The following is a 23,638-nucleotide window of genomic DNA, read 5'->3' as shown; positions in this document are numbered from 1 at the left end:
TACAATCTATGGGAATATGAGATTTTACTTAAAGCTAACAAACACTGATGCTAAGTATGGATTCTCTTCCCTAGCCCTGTATACCTGTCTACTTGGGCTTGTATATCTTTTCACATAAAGTAATTTTTTACCCATTTAACTGATGACCACCTTCCTCACTGAGGTCCTCAGAGCATCAGGGATGCATCTGGGAAGATCAGCAAAGGGATAATTTGTGCTTATGATTACTATTTGGTGACCAAAATTAATCATGTGAATTTTAAAAGCCAATAAAACTCCCAAGTCCTTTGGTCATGCTAAAAGACCCAAAGGACAGTAGTCATCAGTTAAAGAGACAGTTGAGTCGAAGCTAGAGAGGTAAATAGAGACCTAGTCTATCTTGTTGTGGGCCTAAGGATTTCTAAGGATTTTAGAAAAAAAAAGTTCTTTATGGATTATAGGCTAAAGTTTGTACAGTTTGGACAAAATATAAGTACTCTTACCAATAAATATGTTTCAAAATGACAAATAAAGCTCTCCCCAGTTGGCAGCTCAAAATCCCAGCAAGAAGTGATGGGCACAGGCACAATGAGCTATGTACAGAGTGTAAACAGTAAGGCCCTTGAAGGGAAGTCATGAGGGGCAGAGCCAGGTGATGGAGTGTGCACTGGACCAATGCAGGGGTGGGGGTAGGAGGCAGTGGGCCCAGGGAAAAATACAATAGGCCACCAAAGCTTGCTGGCAGTGGTGGCAGGTTCACTGGGTCCTGCTAGTAGGCAGTTAAGGAGAAACTGTCCATTGAGGCGACCTGACCCCATTGTCCTTTACCCTTGGGGCAGCCACACAAGACTTTGGTGCCTCTTCCTCTCGAAGAAGAGGAACAGGCCTGCCTGGCCATACTTGGGGCAATCTACTCGGGTCAGGGCAGGGCATATGGGGTGGTTAGTTTCTCAAACAGGAATTTGGGTGCCAATGGCACCACAGATCCTGCAGCCCCTCCCTCCTAGGAAAAGAGCTCTGCGCACCTGTCTCCAACAGGGGGCCCCCAAACTCCCAACGCTTCAAGGGTCCAGCCCGGCTTGCTCAGAGATGCCACAGAAGCAACCATCCTGAACAGTTTTTGAGTCCCTGATCCACCCGGGCCACTCCAACAAACCCAGCCTCCCTCCCCACAAAGCTCCCCACGCCCACCCTCAGCACATTCCTCAGTCTAGCTTGGGGGTCCTTAAATATCAGTCTCCCGGAGGTTGCTGTAGTCGGCCAAGTCATAAGCCTGGCAGGTGGCGCCCTCCTCCACATCTTGGGGAACGCCTAGGGACACGGCTTCCACCTCGGATTTCAGGGTATACGCGGCCTCTGCGTGCTGCGCGCCCCCGGTGCGGATCTTCTGCGACAGGCTGGAGACCTTGGCACGCAGCTGGTTGGTCGGCCTCCGCAACGGCCCGAGCAGCCTCCACTCGCGGAAGGCGTAGGGAGTCTTTCGACGGCTAGAGACTGGAGCCTGCACCTCGTCCGTGCCTGGGCAGCTGGGATCTGGGGGCGCTATGAGAGCCAGCGGCGCTCCGGGGGGCGCGGCACTCGGGCTGGGGGCGCAGTCGGGGCGCGGGCCACTAGTCGAGGCCCTCCAGTGGTGGCCGTAGACGCGCCACAGGGGACGACGGCGTCGGCGGCGGCGGCACTGGCAGCGCAGCAGGCGGAGGAAGGCGCGCTTGAACTCGCGGCTGGAGCAGGGGTAGATGAGCGGGTTCACGCAGCTGTTGAAGTAGCCGAGCCAGAAGATAACCTTGAAGACGCCCTCTGATGGTTTCAGCTGCGGGAACAGGGAGCCTGGAGGGCACAGAGACCCGGATTGGTTAGCTGCTCCGGGAGCGGGAGGTCCAGGCAGGCCTTGGGTGCAAAGAGGACAGGCCCTCTATGCACTCCAGGGAGATTGAAAGGATCTCCCCCAGAGATCCCTGATATAATTCAGGAGCTCCATAAACTTGGATAGGGAAAGCTAGCATCTCCAGCGTTTACTCACCTCTACCCCAAACTGATCATTTCCTTCAATGAATGCAGGCAACAACCAGAGTAGAATTGGACAAAATCATGTGAAATTACTGTTTTTGTACATCAAAACTAGTAGTGCAAGATTGGCAGTTCCCGCAGATATTTTCCTATCACATTCAATTGCTGCGGATGTTATGAGATATTTTCTGTGCTTCTTGTTATTTGGAAATGACAGTCGTTAGAATGCACCACCAGATCTCATTTAATGCCTTAATGTGGAGGCACATTTCTAAGTCATTGAGTTCATGTAAAAATATTTTGACAACTTTTTCAGTAAAATCGGTTTCATTTGTCATTTTTTTTTTGTTTCATGCTTTTGAAAGTACGACTTAAGATGAATCCATAGATTTCACCAGATACCTGAGTAGTCCCCAGCACAAAAAGGGGTAAGAACCTGGGAATTAAACCTGGACTAAGGCTTGCCCCATGCCAAGCAGTGTGCTGGGTTCTCCTGTGAGGAGGCACAAAGCATGGCCCTTGCTCCCAGGATAGCAATATGAACATCACTGAAATGCAGGTGGGGTGATGGTAGGGGAGTACTCATTTTGTTCACATAGGGAGGGAGCTTAGGCTTTGTGTTTCTAAGGATCTCAGAGAATCAGCCTGGATGAGAAGGGCCAGAGTGTCTTACATGTGAAAGCTACAAGTGGGTGAGAGAATGCCAAATTTGGAGCCTGGAAATATCCTGTAGGATCAATTCAAAGACTTCATTTGGGACAGATGGTGAAGGGCCTTAAATGCTGGAAAGTTCAGCTTTTTATTTTGTGGGTTAAGAACCATGAATTGCTTAAAGCAGGTCAGAGATTGGGCATAGAGTTAGGCTTCTATAAACAATGCCTATGGGCTATCAGAATGCAGGACAGTGAGGCTGTCCTACTGTGGTTGGGGAAGATTTCTGGGATGACTTTGTGGGAGCACTAGGCAGGTGGGGGTGGGGGCACTGTTTGGGAGCTGTGCCAGGAAGACCCTCCTCTCCACAAATCTCTCCCCTGACATCCCCTCCACAGATCTGAAGGAGGCCATGTCTATGGAAAGAACAGCCAGTTGCAAAGATACACTCCAAAGAAACAGAAGCCACTTTCTTGTTCTTCTCTACCTAAGCAGCAATAGGGGGCCCAGGGTGTTGCATCCTAGACAGGGGCTGCAGCTGCCCATGAGACCAAGCAATCCAGGGTCCTTAACAAACTGTGGAAACTTCTATATCTCCTCTTGCTCCTTCCCCACAAATAAGAGCAGGTCAGAGATTGGGCATAGAGTTAGGTCCCTTAGTGAAGGGGAAGAGGCACTATGCCTCACTCTTTGACCTGGAGACCTTTGCATATCGTCCACCCTCTACATATAGAAACAGTTCTGGGTGCCAAGAGATGTGGTGGAGGAAGAGGAAGGCCATACAGTATCACATGGCTCAAGAGCAAGCCATCTGGCTATCTAAAGTCTCACCTTGCATTTCTGTGACTAGAGATAATAATATTTCTCTGGAAGGGATTTGGTAAAGATTTATAGGTCTTGGAACTAGCATGTTAGCAGATTCTTAATAAATACCAGTGAGGGGCTGGGGATGTAAATCAATGATACCATGCCTGTCTAGCATGTGTGAAGCCTTGGGTTTGATCCCCAATACCACAACTATACCACAACTATACCACAAACTGGTGTCTATTCTCCTCCCTTCCTACTTTTTTCCTGTGGTTTTGAGAGTGGAGACTATAGTCTTGGGGAGAGACAAATTTCCACATATAGAGAGTGACCAGAAACGTGGCTGAGATGTGGTAGGTTTTGGGGTGCTGGAGCATCAGTCAGGGTGGATTGAAGAGATGATTCTCCCTGGTAGAGGTGTTGGGTAGTCCCTGGAATGTGTGGGTCACCAGGGTGGACCTCAACTTCCAGGAAGGCAGCCCTCAAGAACAGCATCCCTCAATGGCTGCAGTCAGATCAAGTGCTGAAAATAACTTCTGACTCAGGCTACAATTCTTTTATATTTAGCCCAGGATGACAAATCAGTGGACTATGCTTTCCAGTGGTGTGCCTGAAGCCGGCCAAATGACATTGTTATCAGCATGGTTTTTATTCAGACTGGGGGGCAACACAGCATTTCATGATACTGCCTGGGTCTTGATGTAAACATTAATATCCTAATTCATGCTCAGTTGACGTGTGTGAAGCCAGCTGTGAACTGGGAATTCCTTACATATGAAAGAGGGCATTCAAACTCAGCCTCCCAGTGTATCCTGTTGAGGATTTGTCTTACTTTGGGATCTCCTAGAAGCAGACTCTGAGACAAAGATTTAAATGCAAGTCATCAATTTGGGAGGCAAATGAAACACCTGGAGTTGGGAGGGAAAAAGAAAAGCAGGAAGCCCATGAGAGGTGGCTATCAAGTTAGTTGTCAATGTGGGCAACTGGGGCTTAATACCACCAGTGGGGCTCTAGGTGACTGTGCAGAACACAAACCTCAGAGTGACCCAACTGGGGGGAAAGGAGGTGGGGTATTTACACTCCCGTTCCCATCAATTATGTTGAGCTGCTTTATCTGGGTGTTCATTTTTCTACTTCTTGCCTGCTACCATGGTGGACAAGGATTTTGGTGGGAAGAGAGTGTTCCTGGGCAAAGTAATACAGGCATGTGCTCAGGTCTAAGTGGGTCCATGTGCACTGAAGGTCTAGGGGAGATGGGTAAGTGCCAATAACTTCCACCACAACTGTGTCTTATTTGCTTTCTGTCCATGGTGTGCAGACATGTTGCCTAGAAAATATAGACATCTGTGCCTTGGGTTTCAGATTCCACAGGCCACAGCTCCCCTGATCTCATACATGGCAGGTCTGAGGTTCATATAGACCAGATTTTAGTGGGAACTTCTTCTGCAGAACTTCTTTTATCAACTCTTCCTGATCCAGCAGAATTATTTGTATTCCTGTCCCCTCAGCCAACCCCCAGATCATCACACTTACTTATAAGTGCCAAGAACACTGTAAGTAATTATTGGTTTTCTGTTTATCTTGTCCTTAAATGCTTGGCACAGAATCCCTTGAAAACGGAAGCCTGAGCATTTCATTTCCTCACTTAAAATCCGTTTCCCACTGCCAACCATGACTTCCTGTTTTCTCTTCCTCGTGTACTTTGACCTTCTTCCAGCTCCTTGTATCCCTCCTATCATGCCCTTCCTTTTGGGCTTAGTAGACCTCCTGCTTGCCAGTACCTCAGCCATTCCCTACTCCATCCTCCCCCGGGACTTAGGCTGGATTCATCTAGCCAGATCCTAACCCCAATTTAACCCATCTCCGGCAATTTAACCCGTCTCTGAGCACACTTAGGCCTCCATCCTCAGCCGTGTCCAGAAGCTGCAGTGATCTCAGCCTGCATCCTTGGCAGCTCTCTCTCCTGTCCTCCTCTAGCCTTTCCAGCTCTGAGCCTGGTACCACCCTTTCTTCTTCCCCAAAGTAGTTGAACTCATCTCCTGTTTCACAGAGGGAACTGAGACCACAGAAGCTAGCCACATGCCCAAACCATCTGGCCTCTCTTCCTCCTGGGTTAGAAAGGAGTCACCCTCCTACCCAAAGTTGGTGTCCCTGCCTGTGTTGAGGTCCTTGATCCACCCTGTCATAGCTGCTGTCTCTCTGGTTGTGGCCTTGTGCTCCTCACCCTTTCCAGGCTACTCTTGCTGCTTCTCTTCTCCAGGGCACATCACCTGTCACCCTGCTGCTTTCCCCACCCCTACCCCCACCCAGGGCCCCTAGCCTTCGAACATCACTCTTGGCTGCCTGGATGCTGCTCATTTTATCTGTGGCTTCCAGGATGCCAATTTTATGATTTGTAAACTATTCGTGCCAGTTTCCTTTCCTTTCTTGAATACTGACTCTTTAATAAAAATTGTTACTGCTCCATTACCCCATGACATGATGTTTCTTGGAGGCAGGGATAGGATTCTCTATCTATAAGTTCCTGACCCAGAACAGTGGCTCTAAAATATTTGTTGAATGAATGCATAAATGGCATTTGGATAGGTGGTCTCTAAAGTGCTTTCTGAGTGCTCAGTACCCACTAGCCTCCATTTTGGGGCCTTGAAATGTTTTTTCATTGAGTCCTCAAGACAGCCCACTTGCAGAGATTCTAGTTAACCCTAGAGGTCAAGGTCAGGCTGTGCTCCTGAGCTGGTCTGGTCCTAAACCTTTTGATCTTCTCATATCATCACTTAAGAGGGTCAGGGGCCACAGCCACTCTTTATTCCTGCAGCAGCTTCCCCACAAGCAGCATGCCTGTCCCCACTCCTGAGCATGGCTGATCTGGCCAGGAGTGTGGCACTCCTCCTTTCTCCACAGGTAGCCTCTTCTCTTCAGACTCTGCAAAGACCACCTTCTCTGCAGGTGTTTCTGTGATTAACCTCACCTCACTGGTGGCCCCTGGGCAGGTGGTAGTGGTCTTTGGAGTGTGTGTGCCCAGCATACTCTCTTCTGCTTGCCCCAAGCTATGTGACATTGTTGGCTTTCTGTATGGCCTCAAGGGTACCCTATGGCACTCAGAAGGGCTGAGCTGTTGCCTTCTCTCTGGAGAGAGCATTGAATAGACCCCAGACTCCTAGGATGAGTCCCAGAGATCGGCCTGGTTGTCTCCTTCACCTCCTCAAGTCTTTGCTCAAAAGTTACCTCTTGGAGACTAGGAATGGAACCACCATCTGACCTAGTTATACCACTCCAAGGTATTTATCTTGAAGAATTAAAGTCAGTACATCATAAAGATACATGTATACCTATGTTTATAGCAGCACAATTCATAATAGCCAAATTATGGAACCTGCCTAGGTGTCTATCATCAGATGAATGGATAAAGAAAATGTGGTATATACGCACAATAGAGTTTTATTCAGCCATAAAGAAGAATGAAACTATGTTATTTGCAGGAAAATGGATGGAACTTGAGAACATTAGATTAAGTGAAATAAGTCAAACTCAAAATGTTAGGGGTTCTATGTTTTCTCTCACATGTGGAATCTAGAGAGAAAAAAGGAGGGAAGGTGGGTGGGATCTCATGAAAATAGAAAGGAGACCTGCAGAGTGGAGAAAAGGGACTGGAGGAAGGAAAAGGAGAGGGACAGGGGAAATATTGAGGAATGATATTGACCAAATCATATTGTTATATTTTATACATTTATGAATATGTAATAATGAATATCATTACTAGGTATGAGTATGATGCACCAATAAAAATGGAAAAAAGTTACCCTTTGGTCATTAAATAGATGCCCCCACTCCCATTTGCTATGAGGATTGGCTACCAATGGCTCCTACTTGTCCTCCTCTCTGGAGAGCTATTCCCAGCCAATGGGCACTGTTTCAAGTGGGGAGATGAATCTGACTCCATGTGGCAGCCCATAGCCAATGGCAGCCCCTTGCTTCATTTTGGTACAATTCTGTGCTGCCCTTCTTTCTCCTGAGTTCCCTAGAGTCATCACAAAGAGGCAAGCCTTTGTTGGAGACCACAATCTGGGTTTAGCTCTTCCCCTGCCCCATGTTGCTTCCTCCCTTCCTCCCAGATGTCTCCTGAGAACATTCTCTCAATAAATCCTTTGTAAAAAGAACCCCCATCTCAAACTCTGCTTCCAGGGCACCTGATCCAAGACACTCTTGGTCAAGTTCCTGAATGTTTCTTCAAGTTCTTTTGCTTGGTTCCAAAACTCTGATCCAAGGATTGGTCCTTGGTCACCACCATAACTTGTCTGCCTACTGCTGGGAAAGGTGAGGTTGGAGTGTGCACATTTGTGACCATTCCTCCTCATTCAAAAGGTGGCTGGGAGTGGGGTGGAGGTGCAGTGGTTACTTTTACCACCATGAGTAGAGACAGGATGGATGTAGATAGAGATGACCGAACATAATCGTAGCTCTTGTCAGCCTCCCTCTGATCCTTGTCCTTGTTCTGTCATGTGGTTAGTCTCCACCCAGCGGCTCCTGCCTGCCTTCCCCATTCCCTGTATTGGGGTTGCTATGACTTGGATATGTGTCCCCCAAAGACCCATGTGTTAAAGGCTTGGTCCCCAGCCTGTGGAGTTACTGGGAAGTGACAGAACCTTTAAGAGGTGGGACCTAGTGAGAGATCTTCAGGTCACTGGTGGCATGTCTTTGAAGGGGATTGTGGGACCCTGGTCTTTTCCTCTTCCTCTTCTTTCACTTCCTGGCCATGAGGTGGGTGGTTCTGATGTGCCATGCACTTCTGCCATGGTGAGCAGCCTTGTACAGGCCCCAAAGCAACAGGGCTTGCTGATCATGAACTGGAGCTTCCCAACTACGAGCCAAAATAAACCTTTTTTTCTTTTTACATTAATCATCTCAGTTTTTTTTTTTTTTTTGTACTGGGGATTGAGCTCAGAGGGACTTGACCACTGAGCCACATCCCTAGCCCTGTTTTGTGTTTTGTTTAGATAAGGTCTCACTGAGTTACTTAGCGCCTTGCTGTTACTGAGGCTGGTTTTGAACTCAAATTCCTCCTGCTTCAGCCTCCCAAGCCACTGGGATTACAGGCATGCACCACCACACCTGGCTCAGGTTTTTTTATAGAGATGTAAAACTGACTAACACAGGGGAGTCTGTCTCAGGAGTCTGACCTAGTGTCCAGGGGACCTGACCCCTGGCTGGTCAGAAGATGCAGGGCTTCTCCTGAGTCAGCAAATAGCCATGTTGGCTGGGTCAGCCTGGTCCAAGAATTGTTGGGGAAATTGAGGCGGGGGATTGTTTGTAGTCTAGATTATGAAAGACCAGTTCTGTGTTCTAAGGTGGAGCTGCTGAGATGTCAGGTAAGGCAGGAAAGGACATGGCTGGAACTGAGCACACTGGCCAAGCCCGCCGAGAACAGACAGCTCTGAAGCCAAGGGGGCAGACTGAGTGATTAACAGTACTTTTTTGGCATCACCAGAAGGGAACTTGTTCTTGGCACACCATCAGAATTCACAGCCAGTCTCTCCCATAACTTGTAGCCAACCATGAAATATCAGGCTTCACCCTAACCTCCCCCTTTTCCTATCCCCTCCTCCACTAGTGATTTTTCTACCCATAGTACACCATCCTCTCTGGCTGAAAGATACAGAGGAGTTAAAAATACTCTGTCCTTCTAGATACTCAGGTCTCTTCCCACCAGCGGGTCTAGGAGAGAAGGAATTCCAGTTCCAGATTCTTCTCCAGTCTCCCAGTTCTCTAGCTGTTTGGGCAGTGGCTCTGACCCTGAAGTTCAAAAATCTCTCCCAAGAGGGGCTAAACCTCCGACCCCTCACGGACCTCTTTGCTAAATCAGAAAGGGTCAGACAAGCCTCTCTAATAAAGCACCTTGGGCGAAGACTTGAGGGCCTGTGGGGAGCAAGCCATGCATCTGACCGAGGAGACAGAATTCCAGGCAGTGGCAAGGGCATGAGGCATCAGGGTACCTGACAAGTTGGGGATAACCAGAAATTAGGATGGCTGCAGCAGAGAAGGTGAGAGGGAGAGTGGAAAGAGATAAAGCCATTTTGAAGTGGAAACACAGAAGGCTGCCAGAAAGAGGTGAGCTGGGTAGGAGCCAGAACTCATGGACTGTGAGGACGTGGAAGGGTGGGTTGAGGGCACTGTGGGGCCAACTGTGCCAAGCCAAATCTCTTGAATTCCATGCATTGCTAATTTTCCATGGTGAGGGGCAATTGGCAGGATCTTATTTCTTGAGATCGACCAGGAATAGGCCAGAAGTCCTTCTGTGCTGCCATGATTGCCTCGGGATACTTGGGCTCCCTGGGGCTGGCAGAGAACTATTGGTCTGGCCTGGGACACCCTTCTATAGCAGCAGGGTGCGAGAGGGAAGGGCAGGCAACTCCTAGAGCACAGAGACTGTGTGGAGGCCACATTAGGGATATAATATCCCTATACTGGCTCCTGCTCATTTCCCTTCCACTCTGCCCCCTCCTCTCTCCTTTAATTTCTTTTCCTCTTTCTCCTCTTGGTTGCCATCTCTTCACTCATCTTTCCTGATCTAATCTGTAGCTTTGGAATGGGCCATACCAAGCTCTGAGTGACCAAGACTGCAGTTCTGCTGAATGGCCCTTGTGCTCAGCCCCACTGGATCCTGACCCAGGCATGAGCCTCTGAGCTCTGGGGCCACACTGGCAAATGGCTCATAGGTCTGAGCAGAATAGCACTTCTGCCAGGGGAGAGAAGGTCTCCAGGTAGTGGCCACTCTGTCAGGGAGTCCCAGCACTGAGCTCATGAGCATTGCCTCCCAGACCCCATGTTAGTTCTCAGGGGCCAGAACTTTGTTCTCCTGGGCCTTCACTCACAAAGTGAAGGAATGAAAATCCTCCATCATCCCCAGGGTGCAAGATGAAGCAGAGCTTACGTGGGCTGGAGATGGGAACCCTGAGGAGTAGCCTCAGGGACTCTGCAGGTCCATAAGAGGCTCAGGCCATGCAGGGAGTAGCCATGTCCCATGGCAATGCTTGGGACCTTTTCTTGGCCAGCATCTGGGACAGGAGGGTGCACAGCACTGAGTTTGGGGGATGTGAGCAGGGGCTGAGGAGTTGGGTGAGAGATAAAGCTGAAAACATGGCCGTGGAGTGACCCTTAACCCTGGGGACAGTGGCAGGCTTAAGAAGAGGAGAAGAAAAGGGGAGTCCAGAAAGAGAAAACAGTGGGGTTGGGGTGTGCAAGTGTGACAGACAGAATAAGAGCCCCCAAGAGATCCGGACCTATGAAATCCACCTTCCATGGTGAAGGGGACTTTGTAGATGTCATTCAGCATCTTGAGTGAGGGAGATAATCCTTAGTTCTCCAGGTGGACACAAAGTAATCACAGGGGTCCTGGGGAGAGGAATCGAGGCAGGAGGGGCAGAGTCAGAGAAGACATGACAACAGAGCACTGCTTCAGGTAGAGGAGGGGCCCAGAGCCAAGGAGTGCAGCCACCCTCAAAGGCTGGAAGGGGCAAGAGGGGGATTCTCCCCTCGAATCTCTAGGAAAAGCACAGCCCTAAGGAGACTTATTTTTAGGACTTTTGATCTTCAGAACTGGGAGATTAAATGTTGTTTTAAGCCACTAAGTTTAAAGTAATTTGTTACAGCAGCAACAAGAAACTAACATCAGGGGGTTTGAAGGGCTGGTGGGGACTTGGCAGCTGCAATGTGGGCCTGGAACTTAAATATGGATCTGAGGGGAGGGGGCCTTCTAGGAAGGCTGAGAAGGAGTAGGAGGTACACCTGGAGGAGTAGGGGTTAAAGAGGGAGACGAAGACTCCTAAGAGGCCAGGAGAGAGCACACAAGCTGACATACAGGGATGAATGAAAGAAGGACTTGAAGAGTCAGCTCTGAGTATGAGAATCTGGCAGTCACCAGTGACCATGTCAAAGGCAGATCTACAGCAGTGTCTTCAGAGGATGAGGGTTGGGGGACGGATGGCAGGAGATATGTGAGTGAGGCTGATGTGTGTTGGTAGATGGAGAAGTATTGATATCAGATTATTCTTTAAAGAAGTTAAGTTGCAAGGAATATTATTGCAAATAAGTGAAAGGGAGGAAAGATCACAGTGAGAAGATAGGGAGAGGGTGAAGGCAAAGGGGCCACAAGGTTGAAGGAGACACATCTTTAAGAAAGCTCTGGACACATCAGTACGCTGTGTATGGGAAGAGGAGAGGTGGAAGGTAAGGAAGGACAAGCAGTAGCTGATAGAGGAAGATCCCTTGGAAGGGAAAGAGCTTTGAGAGGGAGTCAGAGCTGACTGGGAACCTGCAGGAATTCTGGAGAGATCCTAAGGCCTGCTGCCATGCAGAACCCTGACTATGGAAGGTGATTTTTGTTTAGTGAGTGCTCACTTAGATCCTGGGATTGATTGATTCATGAGAACTGATGGTTCAATTTTCAGGAATTTTGCAAGCTGGTGTGTGTGTGTGTGTGTATGTGTGTGTGGTGCATGATAACTTGCAATGGCCACAGTGGGAATATTTATACTAGGGGAATGGGCAGATGCTACAAATTAGCTCCATCCCAAAGCCAATTATTATTATTTTTTGTTGTTTTTTTAAAATTTTTTAATATTTATTTTTTAGATTTCGGTGGACACAGCATCTTTATTTTATTTGTATGTGGTGATGAGGATTGAACCCAGCGCCCCACGCATGCCAGGCGAGCATGTGACCACTTGAGCCACATCCCCAGCCCCCCAAAGCCAATTATTGAACATTTCCCATCACTGTGTTCCATGTGAAAGAATGGCTTGAATCAGGATTTGGGACTCATAGAAGTAGGTAGATGGGAGAGAGTTAAAAATTGTTGGAGAGGATGAAGTGATAGATCATGGGACTAGCTGGCTAGGGAAGGGAGGTATAACTGGTCAGGTGACAAAATGTAGGGCAGAAAGGTGAAGGCTTGGGTGGTTGAGATCAATGAGCAGAAGTAATGGGAGCCAAGGAGGCAGGACAGGAGCAGATTGGGGCAGGCATGTGGACTTGGGCATGGCCCTAATTAGAATGGGGAGAGGGAAGGTCACTGTAATGGGGAGGCCAACGTGTCATCATGGTCAGCCTCAGTATAGTGATGTCACACTGATGACAAGGGCAGGGATGAAAGTGAGGGAGAAATCTTGTGACCCCAACACTTAGGTCTTTAATGAATGAGGCTGGGTGATCCAAAGGTCATTGAATGTTTGGGACAGCACTTTAGCAGGAGTTGGGCACAGGATGAGATCTGAAGGGAAGGGATCTGTCCCCAAGGACAAAAACCCATCCCCATCAGTGGTGTATATTTTCTTTACAAAAGATAAAATATATTTCCTAGATCTGTCCACTAGATGTGTAACCAATTCAGAATCAAGGAAGAGCTGAGAGCTCAAACTGTGGTCTCTCACTTGTCATTTTCCACTAAAAGATACCAGAACTTTTAAGAGAAATAACTAATTCTAGGTCCAGAGCAGGAAAAGCATAAGCTGAGACTAAAATGTCTCACTAGATCAGAAAGTAAGGAAGTACTCAACATTCTCTGGGTTGTGCCAAAGGTCTCAGGAGCCAATTTTAAAAGGTGCTCACTAGTCAAGCCCCAAATGGTGATGTCTGTAAGGTGTCAGAATAGCATGGATGTCTAAAAACCATGGCATTATCATGGTATTAAAAAACCCCCATTGGTCACCTCTGAAAGAACACTGGAGAATTGACTCCTCATTTGATATATAAGGAGGAACGTTCAGTACCTCTCCTGCGTCTTCTATAGACACTATTTCAACCAAACAGCTAGTGGTGAATTCTTTTTGAAATTCTAGTAAAAAAATCCAGAAGTAATTATAGGATTAAAATACCACCACTTTAAGCCCCAGTGGTCCCAGCCATGATCAAAGCTGCTAAAGCCAGCAGAGGAGAGGCTGATGAGTTACCTTATAATGGACAAATCATGCTGACAGCACCTGAACCCTGATCAATCTTGACATCACAAAAGAGAATTCTTGTCCAAACCACCAAACCTGAATCTCATCAAATTAGCTTATAGGCAAATAGGAAACAGAGGGATATGGTAAATGGTACTATGGAGATGTGAAGTCCATATATTGTGAAATATACCTTGGGAGAAGCAATTTTGTTTCTTTACTAAAGAAATTAAAAGAAAAAAGAGGTAGTGGTGGTGGTGGTGGGGAGGGATGTATCAATTAAGTAAACCTGGTAGGCAAATGAACCACATACAATATATGTGCCTTTTTTGGATCTTCATTCTAACAAAGTAAAAGTTTATAAAGCAACCAGCAACCTTTTGAACACTAGTTAGATATTTGAATTAAATTGATAATATTAAGTGGTCATTTTAATGTGTTACAATAGATAGTAGTTATTTTTTAAAAGTCGTTTTCTTCTAGAAATACATATTGAAAAATATACAGTTAAAGTGTTATGGTATCTGGGATTTTTTTTTTCAGAATAATCTGCAGTGGTGGGAGAGTGGGTGGGGTTGAGATGAACCAACATTATTAGCCTGGGGTTGAAGCAGGGTCATAGGTACATGGGGGTTAATTACACTGTTCTACTTTTGTAGGTACTTGAAACTTTCCATGAAGAACAAACAAACAAACAAACCACCACCAACAGCAAAAGCCCAGGCTGGAGCTGTAACTCAGTGGCAGAATTGTGCTTAGCATGTCCAAGGCCCTACTTTGACCCATAGCACTGCAAAAACAAACCAAAACCAAAACCCCCCAAAACCCAAAAAACAAAAAAACAAACAAACAAAAAATCCAAAACAACAACCCCACAAATAACCCTAACACATGGCTTATTCGTAACAGTTACTTGATCAATGTTCTATATTATGCTTAAATTTTTTAAAGCACATACATGGAGGGTCATACACCCATATCACTAGTAAGGATGATTGACAGTTAATAGAGGGAAGTTATACTAAGTGAGATAAGCCAGTCCCGGTAAAAATACCACAGCATTCCACATATATGATCACCTGAGGTAGTCCAATTCATAGAATCAAAGAGCAGGATGGTGCTTCACAATTCCTCAATGGGAGTTGCCAATCAATGGGCATAAAATTTCAGTTCAGGAAGGTGAATAAGTTCTAGAGCTCTTCTGTACAACATAGTTCCTGTAGTTAACAATACCATATGCATACTTAAAATTTATTAGGAGGGTAGATTTCATATTAGGTGGATAAATTAATAAATAGATGGATGAATAATAAAATACCACAATATGACACAAAAAATAAAGTAAGTAGAAGGCTGTGTAATATGGTTTGGATGTGAGGTGTCCCCCAAAAGCTTACATGTGAGACAATGCTAGAAGGTTCAGAGGAGAAACGATTGGGTTGTGAGAGTCTTAACCCAATCAATGATTTAATCCCCATAGGGATCAAGTGAGTGGTAACTGAAGTGATAGAGTGTGGGGAGGAGGTGGGAGCTGGAACATGGCTCTGGGGTATATATTCTATGTCTCGAGAATGGAGACTCTCTTTCTGCTTCCTGATCACCATGATGTAAGCTGCTCCCCTCTGCCATCCACTCCCGCCATGATGTTCAGCCTCACCTCGAGCCCCAAGGAATGAAGCTGGTCTTCTATGAACTAAGACCTCTGAAACCATGAGCCCTCAAATAACTTTTCCTCCTCTACAATTGTTCTGCTCAGATCTTTTAGTCACAGCAGTGAGATAGTTGACTAAAACAGCTGTGCTTTACCACACAGGCCCTTGGCATGGCAGGATGTGAAGAGGCCATGGATTCTGTCCTTTTCTTCTTCTTCTGCATACATTTACTGAGCATGTACTATGTGCTAGGTGCCACAGAAGCACAAGTAGGAGACTTAATGCCAGACTTTTCTTCAGGTTTTTACATTACATGGGGGTGGGGGGATGGGGACAAATGCCATCACCAGTGACCTGTCACACAGCATCCCCACCTCTTCCCCTGCACCTGCCGACCCAAGAAATATCTCAGGAAGTTGTGGAGATGGGTCCTTTAGAACATGCCAAATCTCAGAAACACCTGCCTGCACCACTCCTTACCTGATTGTCACAGCCTGCTTTCCATTCTGGACATCAATTCTGTTAGATATGGAAAATGAAAAACCCCCAAATAGTGTGGCCTTGGAAAAGGGAATGAAAAGAAAGCCATACATTGATAGCTTTAATCTCTTTCAAGATAAATCCTTTCCAGATGCTGGCCACAGGTGGGGAGAAGGTGTTTTATCAAAACTAGAATGATAGTCTCTGGGAAGCACTAATCTCTTCCAAGATAAATCCTCTCTAGGTGCTGGTCACAGACCTCCCCACCCCCCTAAAAACCCAAATTCCTGAGTGCTCAAACTCACATGCTCACTAAATCGTCTCTCAGTAAAGCCTATATAAGCCTAAATTCCTTTGGCCAGTGACTCATTTTCCACCAGGAAAGTGGGCCCATCAGAGGTGTCACCCTCTTCCTGCATGAAACTTCTTTCCTCAATAAAAAGCTGAGCTGATCCATGAAGTTTGCATCTGGTCTGGTCTTTTTGTGCTAACAAATTCCTCAGCATGGCTCACAGTCTCCTACCTGTTTTCTGTCACTTTCATTAAGGTACTCAAATTGACAGTCAAGTTTATAAGTGCATACATCTCAAGCGTACACCTTGCTGACTTTACATATGCAAACAGCGATGTGATAACTGCCCAGAACAAGATACAGAACATTGCTAGTTGAAGGTTCTAGCATTCGCTTCCAGTAGGTACCAACACACACACACATACACACACACACACACACTCACACACTCACACACACGTAATCACTATCCTGATTTTTATTTCTGTTGATAATTTCATATATTATTCAACTTTGTATACACAGAACCATATGGTACATATGCTTTAAATTTCTGATCTGACTTATTCTACTTAGTGTCATGTACACAAAATTCACCCATGTTGTTGTGTATACCTGAGGTTTGTTCTTTTCCCTGTTGTACAGTAGTCCAGTTTATTTCTCCATACTCCTGTGGGTGGAGCTGGCCTCATCCCTTGACCTTTCTTCTCATAGACTACACATTCCAAGGGCGTCTCATAGACTTCCAAGTCAGGAGCACCCCTGCTATATGGTCACTCTTCTATGCCCACTTAGTAAGTTCTCTCACTCTTCAAACTATGTATTGAATATTCACAAGGACAGCACACTGTGGGGAAAGTATGTGCAGTGTTTAAGAAGCATGTGCACACCTAACTAAGTCTGGGTGGTCAGGGAGGTGTGCTGTATCACAGAGACAGACTGACAGTAGGGAGAGAGACCTGGTGAGGCTTGTGGATGGCTGGTGTGTTGTTCTGGGACATTGGCTGGATTGTGGGGGCTTCTATTATCTGGACTTCTGGACAACTTGAATATCTTGAAGTGTATTTGGGAGGGGTCCTAGGTTCTGAGCCTCTGGGACTGCCCTGGGTGATGGCATTCAGAAGCCAGGGATACTTTGTGATCTGCCCAACAAAAACACAGCTGGGAGTGCAAGCTTGGGAGGTTTGCTAGTGGTTATCAGGAATGACAGGAGGTGTGGCTCATGTATGTATGTGTGTGTGTGTGTGTGTATGTGTGTGTAAATTGTAGGGGACAGATCCACCTCTGGGACTGGCTGGGGGCATTTCCCAGGCAGCAAAAGCCAAAGGTAGCAAAGTGTTATTGCTGTGAAGACACCGAGGAGAGACACAGCCTCTGGAGACTCTGGGAAGAGGAAGGAATCTCTGCAGCAGATGGATGCTTGCTAGGGGCAGGTTTCCCCTGTCCTTCCTGTGCCTCTCTGGCCCACAGGGAAGGTGACCTGCATGACTACACTGAGTGATCGGCTCAGACCTCTGAGAGCAAGGGGACTCATGCATCAAGTATCCCAGGGTCAGAAGGCTTCACCAGACACACTTCCAGCTGCCCACCCCTCCCAGGGCTACAGCCCCATGGTGGCCATGCTCCCACCTCAGGGATCCTCCAGGGAAGTCCCAGGCAGCAGCTCTGACTGTTACCTCTCCCCATAACCCTCTGCAGGTTTGTGCTGCTCTAGACATTGGGGCTACAGGATGCCCGAGAGCGGGAACCACTTACGCAGTTTCCTGTGATTTTCCATGGCACTTAGCCTTGCGCCAGCTTGCTGAGGTCAGTGGGTATGTGTCTGTCCTGAGTAGGGCTGCCAACAGCCCCTCCCCCACAGGCCTCTCAGACCAGTGTCCATATTCTCTCCTGTCCAACCAGGAACATCTTTGAAACTGACGGGGAGCACTATCATAATCACATTGGTCAACAGGCACAAAACAGGACTGTCCTAGGTGAACAGGGATGTGCCATCACTATGCATGCTCAGCTGAGTATAAGCATGAAAGCCAAGGTTGGGGGGCTGCAGGTGAGGGGTGATGGGTGTTTATGTGTCCACAGGCATCTTTGCAATCAGTAGCAACCTTTGCTGCCTGGAATCACTATTGAACTCTTGATGTCTCATGTTCATTGAGGGACCCTCTGCCTGTCTCAGGGGAATGCGTGCTCTGCAGTTGCTCCTCAGGTGGGGCAGCCAGAAATGAGGGACATGATTCCCCAGTCTCTTTGAGCCCTTCAGGATTTTAGGTGTCTGGCATCTGTGTCCCCAGGGTTTCAGGACACCCACAGATGGTGCTCTTTCTCTCTGATGTTTCTGTAGCCTGACCCACAGCATTAGATGATCAGTCCATGGCCCACTGAGCCAGTGTCCCTCTATGACTCTGGACCATTTTCTTGTTACCCCCCAGGGCTATTGGTGGCTGTTGTTAAAGGACTGTCTCTGCTGTGGTTTTGGCTGCTGCTTCTACTTAGCTTTGTGTGTGCAGGTGTGAGTGGGGACTGTTAGGCTGCCCTGGGTAGTATCTTTATGGGTCTCTTAATTTCTATGGCCTATGGCTTTTGTGGACACACACTGATATTTCCCAATCCCTCCATTTCTGGTGCTCATTTCACCTAGTGTGGCCATTAGGATCTGCGAGGAGGGAGGTGCTGCCTGTATGGCCATCTTGCCCAGCTACCTTTATTTATTTATTTATTTTTTGTACCATGGATTAAACACAGGGTCACTTAACATCTGAGTCATATCCCCAGCTCTTTTTTAAATTTTTTGAGATATGGCCTCACTAAGTTTCTCAGGGCCTTGTTAAATCGCTAAGGCTGGCTTTGAACTTGTGATCCTCTTGCCTCACCCTCCTGAGCTACTAGGATTACAGGCATGTGCCACCACACCTGGCCCAGCTGCCTCTCTCTCTGCTTTTTCTGGCTCTTTCAAAGCAGGTGTTCCCTGAAGCTCCACCGAAACCCTTCTCTTTTCTCCCTCCATCCTTTCCTACACACCATGCTCCTGTGAGCACCCCCATCCTTGACCCCATAACCAAGTTCCCCTCATCCTCCCCTCCCCACCATATACCTGGCACCTTCATGCCAAGATCTGCCTGCCCCTTAGAGGCCAGATTCCCTTCAAAGCGTTGCTGCTCAGAATGTTCGGGCTCTTCCAAAGGGACCTCCCCCATCCCAGGCCTGGGGGGTGTTAGGACTTCCAGTCTAATTTCCTGCCTACACAGCCTCCAAGCCATTCCTGGTCCCTTAGCAGCCTCTGCCCTTATATTAGCTCTTCAAGTCACATGGGGAAGATTGGAATATTCTGTTTCCTTGCTTGTCCTCTGTTCTCTTGCCTCATTTATTGTCAATACCACTCCATTCAGCTCCACCAGCATCCCTTAGCTCTTGTGTGTATGTCTTAAACATACAGCTCTATGACTTTACATATGCATACACCCATGCAAATCTCTGCCCAGAACAAGATACAGAGCTTCTGAAGGGACCCCATGCCACTTGTGAGGAGCAGCAGAGACTGAGGAATTGAGAAAGAGCAGTGGATCCTAGGAAGGGGCAAAGGCCCTGGAAATTTAGGGGTGATTTCCTAGAAGAGGGAAACATGTGATCCGGACCTCAAAAAACAATAGTAGCCCTTTGCAGTGCTTATTGCAACTGCAAAAACCAAGAAAAACTGCACATTCAGCAGGATACTGGATCAACACACCTGGAAGACACTCAAATGTATTGTTGTGACAATGGCCCAGCATGGCATAAATTTCAAGGACATAATATTGGGTTAAAAAAGGTAAACTGAAGAATGATATGCACAGCAGGTGCCATTGATATAAATTCTAAAGACACACAAAGCAATGCTATACTTTGTTATGTATACAGATGCTTGTGCTAAGAGTATAAACAAATACACGGGAGTGACAAATGCCAGATTTGCCTCTGGGGAGGCAGGGAGAGAGAGAGGAAGGCGGGGAGGAGGGCACTGGGTTGCAGCTGGGTTCTATTTTTTTTTTTTTTTGAAAGGAGCAAGAGGAAGGGATCTAAGGCAAATATGGCAAAATGTTAATATGTGTTCAAAATGGGTGGTTATAGTACATAGGTGCTTGTTATATAATTTTCTACTCATTTGTGTTTTATTCTGTAATTAAAATTTTAAAAGAAGTTAAAGAAAATATAAAAAGGGAGGTGGCTTCCCTCCAGGGAACCTGTGTGAATCAGGTGCAGGGGGAGAATGAGGGTGCTTATGGACAAGATGCAGGGGGGCAAGGCCAGCACAGGGGTGTGGGGATGGAGCTCAGAGAGTTCTAAATCCTGGGTGGCTGAGTAGGTATCTAAGGTGGGGGGCACACCCATTCTCTCATGACTGCTTATTTTCTTATCTTCTCCTCTAGGTGTGTTGCTTTCAAGACATTCCTTGCCCCTGTGCTCACAACAGAGTTTGGATTTTCTTCCCAGGGTAGTGGGAAAACTCTTTGGGACAGATGACTTCAAGTGGGGGCTTTACTCATGCCTTACTCTGAGTTAGCATCAGCATATCCAGCACTTGCTATGTGCCACAATTATATTCATGAAATATTATTCTCACCATAGCACTCTAGGCTGGCATTATTATCATCACCACCATCCCTATTTATAGATGAAGAAACAGAGGCACAGAGTGGGTAAGGGACTTGCCTGAAGTTCCACAGAGGCAGAGCTGGGATTTGAACCTAGGCTGTTTGGTGTCAGAGCCTGTGACCACAATGTGGCACTCTATTGTCCCTCATATGCCAGGTGCTGTGCTGGCCACTGTGGATTCATGATGAGACAGTTATGGGACCTTGCCATCACAGAGCTTCAGAGCCAGTGGGGGAAGTCAAACATCAAATCAAGCAACACACACATATGTAACTATAACTGATGATTCAGTGAAGACAGAGAACCTTATCCTTTGAAAGAGAAAATAGGGAGGACAACTGAGACTGATAACTCTAAGAAAAGGGGACATTTAAGTGAAGATCTAAAGGATGAAGAGTTAGCCAGGAGAGGCTGCTGGTGGGCGGGTGTATGTGTGTGTGTGTGGGAAGCTGTCCAGATAGAGGGAAGAGCAAGTGCAAAGGTCTAGAGTCAGGTATGGGTTTGGTAAAGGAACCAGACAGGATCAGAGTGGTGAAATATGCAGGGGGCAGGTAGAGGGAGGGAACAGGGGTAAGGTACAGGGAGGTAGCCCCTTCCTTGGGACCTCCCTTTCTGGAGGGGAATTACATGTCTGGGATTGCCCTAGTTCATGCCAGTGGTTCTAGTGTAAACACTCATAGTGTCCCATTTTGGCTTGAACAATAAAAATTTGAAGGTTACCTTCTCCAGGCCATGGTAGAGTTTGGATTTTCTTCCCAGGGCAGTGGGAAAACATTGAGGGATTTAGTAGGAGAGTGACACATCTAATTCATAATGTATAAAGGTCACTGTGGCTGCTGTGGGGAGAGGGCCTGCAGTGGAGCAGGGGGGAGGCATTGTTTCTTCCTCAACTCAGTCTCACAAGGTAAGAAGGGGGCAGGTCAGGGGCACTGGGGGGGGGGTGGGCTCTGCTTGAGCAGGCTGAGGCTGCAGCTGCATGGGAAATGATTCCAAGCAAATGTCCCCACAGATGCTGTCTCCTTCTCCTCCCCATGCTGGTCCAGCCCCTAGTCCCTGCTGAAAGAGAGGTCTCAAGGAGTGAAAGGAAGCCCCTGAGAACATTGCCCATATCCCAGGGCAACTTGTGAAGGAATTAGGAAAGTTCCCTGACTTCATAAATTTCAGAAATGACGATAAACAATACTAATTGTCCATTTTGTAATTTGCCCTGTTTTTTCCCCCTTCTTACCCCACACAATCCTCTCCTGCAACTCCTTCAAAAAGAGCCTTCAGACATAAAAGCTCAGGATACACTCACAGATACCACTGAGGCCAGCTTCCAAACTGAAGGAGTGCTGAAGGAAGCAGGTGGCTTCTACAGTATGGTGATGCACAAGTGGATGGGCCAGGGCCTGCTTCTCATGAATGAATGAACACATGGGGACCTACCCACTCTGTGCCTCTAGTTCAGGATGGCAGGTATTGTAGGGGTCACATACACAGCTGACTACACAGTATGGGCGATATCTACAAGGATTTCTCATGGTCATGGGGGGCTGGAAACAAGACCGGATTTGTAATAGCAACGAACAGGAGAAGAACAAAGAGCTGGAACCTTGTGAAACGAAACCTGCTTCTCATTTCCCCTATACAAAGTAAGAGATCAGGAAAGTCGCTAAATCAACCCTACAGGGTTAGGATGGAACCCTAAGGAGGAGGTGGAGGATCATCCATGTCTGCCAGGAAGCCATAGCCACAGGCTTGGAAAGGAAATGAAGGGGCTAGTGGGAGAGTGGTCGCTTACCCAGCGGCAGGACGAAGAAGAAGGGGAACCAGCAGAGCACGAAGACGCCCACGACGATGGCCAGCGTCTTGGCTGCCTTCTTCTCACGGGAGAACTTGAGCAGGCGAACAGATAGCGAGCTGCGGAAGGTGTGGCCCTTGGTACTCCGAGTCCCATGCGTCCCGTCTGCGCCGGCGGCTGCACCACGACAGTGGATACGCAGCACCACCTCGGAGGCCTTGCCCCGCTCACGCTTGACGCCCGCCTCGAGGCTGCGCGTGGTGCTGCGTGCGACCACGTACACGCGGCAGTACATGACCACAATGACTGCCATGGGCAGATAGAAGGAGCACACCGAAGAGAAGACAGCATAGCCCGCCTCCTCCGTGATGCCGCAAAAGCGCTCGTCCGGGGGCACCGGCTCCTTCCAGCCCAGCAGAGGCCCCACGGACACGACGAGGGCTACGGCCCAGAGCAGCGCCAGGATGGCCGCCGCCTTGCGCTCTGTCATGATCGCAGGGTACTTGAGTGAGTGGCGCACGCCCACGTACCGATCCACCGAGATGGTGCAGAGGCTAAGGATGGAGGCCGTGCAGCACAGCACGTCCACCGCGGCCCACACGTCGCAGAAGGCCCGGCCGAAGGCCCAGAAGCCCAGAACCTCCATGGTGGCGGAGAAGGGCAGAACGGTGGCGCTCAGCAGCAGGTCGGCTACAGCTAGGTTCACTATGAAATAGTTGGTGACCGTCTGCAGATGGCGGTTGCAGGCCACCGAGAGGATGACAAGCAGATTGCCCGCTACAGCGGTGAGGATGAAGGCTGCCAGAAAGACACCCACCCCCACCCCCTGCGCACTCACAACAAGCCCCCCGACGGCCGCTGTGCCGTTCACCTCGCCACCCGCGCCCGCGCCCCCCGGCTCCCCAGCGGAGCTCTGGTTGTCCTCGCCGCCGCCCGCTCCCACCACGCCGCTGCCGCCGCCCGTGGCCCCCGAAACGCTGCCCACCGCTGGGGCCTCCGAGGCAGTCGCGCCGCCTGTGCTGCCCCCGCCGCCGCTCGCACTGGAGCCCCCGGAGCTGCTGTCCGGGCGGGGTCCCTCGAAAGTGACGCTAAGGAGGTCTCGGAAAGTCATCTCAACGCGCAGCCGTCGGGGGCCGAGCCGGGATGCAGGACCAACAACTGACAGGGAGGGGGCAGGAGGGCATAGCCGCAGGGCTTCGGGTTCAGCCCCGCGCGCGAGTCCCGTCCGGGTCCAGCCCAAGTTCCTGTGATGCGTAGCGTGGCAGCTGGGGAGCGGAATGCCAGGTCGGGAGGCGGCTGGGGCTCCCCGAGGCCACCCGTGGAGTCGGATCGAAGAAGAGTCAGGGCTGGTGACTCGCGCTGCTCTCTGAGCGTGCCCAGGCGATCCGGCAAAGCAGCGGCTCCGGGACCCGGTGGTGCAGGC

General features: G+C 48.4%; 1 protein-coding gene across 1 annotated transcript; it reads right to left on the bottom strand.

Annotated features, from left to right (window-relative positions):
• Positions 1-1,204: 1,204 nt before the first annotated feature.
• On the bottom strand, positions 1,205-23,326 carry Adra1d (adrenoceptor alpha 1D). The gene is made up of 2 exons (XM_027922240.2): positions 22,216-23,326; positions 1,205-1,806 (listed from the first exon to the last, which is right to left on the bottom strand). Exons 1-2 carry the CDS (start codon positions 23,324-23,326, stop codon positions 1,205-1,207), a joined length of 1,713 nt encoding a protein of 570 aa, XP_027778041.2.
• Between the last annotated feature and the right edge of the window lie 312 nt (positions 23,327-23,638).

The sequence above is a fragment of the Marmota flaviventris genome, chromosome 2, assembly GCF_047511675.1.
Source record: "Marmota flaviventris isolate mMarFla1 chromosome 2, mMarFla1.hap1, whole genome shotgun sequence".
Lineage (NCBI taxonomy): Eukaryota > Metazoa > Chordata > Mammalia > Rodentia > Sciuridae > Marmota > Marmota flaviventris.
Note: the sequence above shows the minus strand (reverse complement) of the source record. Positions and strands in the feature narration are given on the sequence as shown.

Bases quoted from the DNA above. Each gene is read 5' to 3' on its own strand.
- Adra1d (XM_027922240.2), bottom strand. From the start codon at position 23,326: ATGACTTTCCGAGACCTCCTTAGCGTCACTTTCGAGGGACCCCGCCCG. The intron at 1,807-22,215 runs GTAAGCGACCAC...TGTGCCCTCCAG, and splicing joins CTTCTTCGTCCTGCCGCTGG to GCTCCCTGTTCCCGCAGCTG.